Source organism: Ruditapes philippinarum, unplaced genomic scaffold, assembly GCF_026571515.1.
Source record: "Ruditapes philippinarum isolate M1 unplaced genomic scaffold, ASM2657151v2 ctg4948_1_1_1_1, whole genome shotgun sequence".
Classification (NCBI taxonomy): domain Eukaryota; kingdom Metazoa; phylum Mollusca; class Bivalvia; order Venerida; family Veneridae; genus Ruditapes; species Ruditapes philippinarum.
This window is the reverse complement of record NW_026855544.1, coordinates 19,294-22,143: the sequence shown is the minus strand read 5'-3', so window position 1 is coordinate 22,143 and position 2,850 is coordinate 19,294. Positions and strand designations below refer to the sequence as shown.

General features: G+C 30.7%; 1 protein-coding gene across 1 annotated transcript; it reads right to left on the bottom strand.

Moving 5' to 3' along the window:
- Positions 1–1,844: 1,844 nt before the first annotated feature.
- Positions 1,845–2,546, bottom strand: LOC132743668 (zinc finger protein 98-like). Its single transcript, XM_060732219.1, has one exon. It carries the CDS (start codon positions 2,544–2,546, stop codon positions 1,845–1,847), a length of 702 nt encoding a protein of 233 aa, XP_060588202.1.
- Positions 2,547–2,850: the final 304 nt, after the last annotated feature.

Below are 2,850 nucleotides of genomic sequence, written 5' to 3'. Positions count from 1 at the left end.
CCACTTGTATATTCTATATATAACATAGAAGCTTGGTTGACATATTAGAAGACTTTCACACTGACTGCCAGTACAGACAGGCACATCTAGCTCGAGTGTAGCTATAGAGAGGCCTTGTCAAGTTTCCGCTAAACAGTTACCCGAGAGCTTAATATTCCCATCTTCCCCGACACACACTGTTTGCTTCTTTTTCTTGTATATAACATGTCTTTTTTTTTTGGAACAGACACTATGAAAACTGAAATTTTCATTACGCAATTGAAAGATGAAAATACGATTTGCTTTTATGTTAATTCGTTTATTGATAAATTTTGCAATTTATAAAACATGAACATTATGGAATACCAAGGAACAATACAATACACAATCCAACCAACAGCAGGAAATGTACTCCGAAAAAAAATCAAATAACACAATCTAAAAATACACAATTTACAAATGCAATGTAGTCATTCAACATAAGTAAGCAAAACAATGTTTCCAGCTAATGAGCTTAAAATACCGTTTGTATTTTTATAATGATTTCAATGTCGCCAGCGAGTTAACAATTAATGCACGCCTGTCTTAAATGTACAATGTATAGTGAACTTTTTTATACATCAGTAAACAGTTATAATACAATCGTTATTTACAATACTTATCATGAAATGAAATAAGCATTTTACTATCCAAACATTTTCAGATTCAAATAATACTTCGGTTTTAGTATGTTAGGGCTCCTACAAAAATTCTTTCATATGCATTTGTCGAATTTCTTGGTACAGGGGACATTCAAATAGGTATTGGAATTCATCGTGTAGAATGTTACATAGTCTACATTTTCTTTGATCAAATAATATTTTATATGGCTTATGCCAGCTACCTACCAATTGGCTAAAACTCTCAGTCTTACTAATGTTTTTGTTTTTGTTGATTTTTGTGTGTGTTTTTCCCCCTTAAATATCATTATTTAACAATGTCTCAATATGGCCCATATCTAAAACATGAAAATATATCTACGATTAAGCATAAAAAATACAAAAGATGAAAGAAATAACATATCCAAATATATGTTGTAAATGTTTCTAAGACAATTTTTGATAATAATAAAAATGATAATAATAATAATAATAACAACAACAACAACGACAACGACAACGACAACGACAACAACGACAACAACAACAACAACAATAATAATAATAATAATAATAACAATAATGATGATGATGATGATGATTATGATGATGATGAAAAAAATAATAATTATCATTATTATAATATTAATGATGCTTTTGATGATGATGATGATGATGATGATGATGATGATGATGATTTGCTATATACAACTTATTTATACTTTTGCAGTCCTGACTGTATTTCTACGATATAAATTTTTAGAGAAAATAATTTTTCACTGAGCTCACATTTACTTTTCAAAGCTTTCGTAGGCCACCTCTGTTTTTATTAAATTAAAAAAGAAATATTGAAATGTAAAATATGAACCATCAATGACACTTTTAGGAATATATTCCGCATCTGATTTTCTTCTCTCTCTTGTGTTATAAGATTACATGCCAAAGGAAATGTTTTAAAAATGGAATTGAAATTATTTCTCTTCTTTGTGTACATGTATAAGAGAAATTCCATTAGGAAATGGGTTTCACGTGATTATTACGTGACAAGTTTGTATTTATTATTCTTCTCTCCTGTATGCACTGTCATATAAGTTTGATGATTACCAATATGAAGAAAATGATTTGCCACATATTTCGTATTTTATTATTCTTCTCTACAGTGAGCACTATCATATCAGTTTTAAGAAATCCATGTTGAAAACGTTCTTTATCAAATAATTTGTCACTTTAATTCTTCTCTCCTGTGTGTTCTGTCATATGAGTTTCAAGATTGCATTTAAGAACAAATGCTTTGTCACAGATATCGCATTTAAATTTCTCCTCTCCTGTGTGCACAACCATATGATGTATACGATTACTTCTAAAGGAAAATGCTTTGTCACATATTTCACATTTGTAAATTTTTACTCCGGTATGTACTACTACATGATCTCTTAGATTATGCTTACGAGCAAATGCTTTGTCACATATTTCACATTTATAATTCTTCTCACCTGTGTGCACTGTCATATGACTTTTAAGATGGTCACTTCGATAATAGGCTTTGTCACATATTTCGCATTTAAAATTCTTCTCTCCTGTGTGCACTGTCATATGTTTTTTCAGATGGTCACTGCGACCAAATGCTTTGTCACATATTTCACATTTATAATTTTTCGCTCCTGTATGTACTGCCATATGAGTTTTGAGAGCACTCTTATAAGCAAATGCCTTGTCACACATTTCACATTTATAATTCTTCTCTCCTGTGTGCACAACCATATGTGTTTTCAGAGGGGCAACGCTAGGAAATGCTTTGTCACATAATTCACATTTAAAATTCTTCTCTCCATTGTGCACTTTCATATGAGATCTAAGATAGCTTTTATCTGCAAATACTTTATCACATTTCTTGCATTTAATATGCTTCTCTTCTGTGTGTATTGCCATATGCGTTTTAAGAAAACATTTATATGAGAACAGTTGATAACAAATATCGCATTGAATCTTTTTACCGTCAGTATGCCTTTTCGCATGCCTTATTAAATGGTTTCTGTTTGCAGTTTTGTATTCGCAAACATTACATTTCAATAACGGCTTTTGTTCTGTACCCGTGCTCATGTTTCTGTTGGACAATAAAGTCTTTGAATCCTGTAAGATAAACAAGTAAATTTTAATCCTCTCTGAATGTCTAGCATTGTTGCTGTAATTTTAAGTATTGTCTCAGCTTTCAATTATTGGAACTTAAATGTCA